General features: G+C 37.2%; 1 protein-coding gene across 1 annotated transcript; it reads left to right on the top strand.

The window, feature by feature from the left end:
- Positions 1-1119: 1119 nt before the first annotated feature.
- LOC149180387 (uncharacterized) lies at positions 1120-2006 on the top strand. Its single transcript, XM_089418170.1, has 2 exons — positions 1120-1609; positions 1720-2006. The coding sequence occupies exons 1-2, from the start codon at positions 1496-1498 to the stop codon at positions 1840-1842; spliced, it is 237 nt and encodes a 78-aa protein (XP_089274296.1). The 5' UTR covers positions 1120-1495; the 3' UTR covers positions 1843-2006.

Below are 2006 nucleotides of genomic sequence, written 5' to 3'. Positions count from 1 at the left end.
TAAGTTTATAGAACCCAATAAAGAAAACATCAAATTTAGAAAAACAAGCAAGTAAATTTGTGTTTTACCACAACTTATTTCAAGTTTTTGTAAATTTGGTACAACTAAATAAGGAAAGATGTGTACGCCTCCTAAAACTAAATAGTCTAATAGCTCTAGAGAAGGCTCTCATGTCTCACACATAAAGAGGTCTTACACATAAATCCATCTCAATGAGTCTAGTAGATCAAACATCAATTTGAGGTTGGCCTAGCTAGGCTGTGACATTAAATTAGATTATGCCCATTATCATATTCTCTTCAAGTCTATTTGAGTATATGTTTACCCAATACAACACACGGCCACTGCTTCCCTATCCTACACTCTTCAAATGTAGAACAACTCGAGGAAGGCTAATAGAGATTTTTGTCAATGAGATAATGTAGTCACTAGATTACATACATTATTTTACAAACATAGTATTAACTAGATTATCACTCGAGTTTGGTTTTGAGGACGAATCCTTGGAAGTTCTCATGGAGCTTACAAAAGTACAAAATGCAAAAAACCAAGAATTTGAAGAAATCAGGTTGTGTTCAATAATAGGTGCAGTTAGGTATTCAGGTGTCACGACTCACTGTCAGTTACGAATTAGGATTTAACGATTACAACTGTGCTTTAATGAAAAAAGGGTTTCGAGCAAGGCTTAATCTGTTATGCGACATGCCACAAAAGCATTCAATTTATTTAGCAAATAGAGCATTGAGTAGTTGTCCTCTACAGGCAGCCTTCATTGCAAATTACATAATGCAGCCAATTAGCAAGTTTCCAATATAGGTGAATCTTGATACTAATTGATTTATTGAGTCTGCTACATTAAATAATTTAGTGAACAATAAAGGACACTGAAGTTTTCCCACGTAAGGTGGCAAATCAGTTATATATATATATATATATATATATATATATATATATATATATATATATATATATGTGAAACTTGTCATAATTCGGCAAGTGCTATTTCATGGACTATAGCATTATAAATGCACTCTTAAGAGACCTTAAGTACAGTGTTGGGAAGCGGGTTCTGACATCGGCTTTGGCGGTCAGCGGTGTGCATCATTTCTCCGGCGAACGAATTCCGATTCCGTATGTATTCGCATTCGCATTCATCCACCCGCATACCATCCATACATCACTCATTTTGAATTTGGAAACCCGCCGTCCCATGTCATACCATCGCCCGCATACCATCCATACATCACTCATTTTGAATTTGGAAACCCGCCTAAATACTGACTCGCGCCTTTCTCTCCTATTTACTGCCCTCCACTTCCTCCCTGCTTTATCAGTCAATATCGTCTGAATGCTTTTGAAATCGGGAATTTCTGTCCGAATCTCTGCAATTTTCACACTGTACTCAGAATTCGGTGTCAACTGAAGGGAGTATCAATCTCTGTTTCGGCGATTCATACAAATTTGTGGCAAATCAGCAGATAAAGAAGTCAAAAAAATGGCAGTGAATACGCCTGTGTTCACAATAGCAGCTGCGGTTGCCGCAATTGGGGCTTTCTGCAGGTTCGAATCTCATCGCCTTCCATCAACATCAGATACGGATGGCCATCATGTAAGTATATGAAAAATTGCTTCTTCATCATTTTGGGTTCTGCAAAGAGGGGAGGGGTTACTGTTTCTTGGGGTTAGGGTTTCTAATTATGGTGGTTTTTGGGTTCACAGGATCAGAGTTACAGTCGGCAGGGCGGTGAATTAAATAGAAAAGCAAAGGAGGAACGGACGACAGTAAAGTTTGCCCCTGAATTTGACGGTCTCCACTGCTATGAGACGTTGGTTAGGTTCTGATTGCTGTGAGGATGAACTTAACCAGCCAGCAAATTGAATTTCACTGATGTGATAAATTATGTAAAATATATTCATTTAAATTATATTTTTGGACGACTTTCCCTTCTTTGTATTTCCTGAACAATTTCTTTAATTTAATTCTTCCGATTATTTTTTAATGATTA

Source organism: Pinus tabuliformis, chromosome 3_2, assembly GCF_031772625.1.
Source record: "Pinus tabuliformis cultivar Carrire ecotype Pingquan chromosome 3_2, CPIR1, whole genome shotgun sequence".
Lineage (NCBI taxonomy): Eukaryota > Viridiplantae > Streptophyta > Pinopsida > Pinales > Pinaceae > Pinus > Pinus tabuliformis.
Note: the sequence above shows the minus strand (reverse complement) of the source record. Positions and strands in the feature narration are given on the sequence as shown.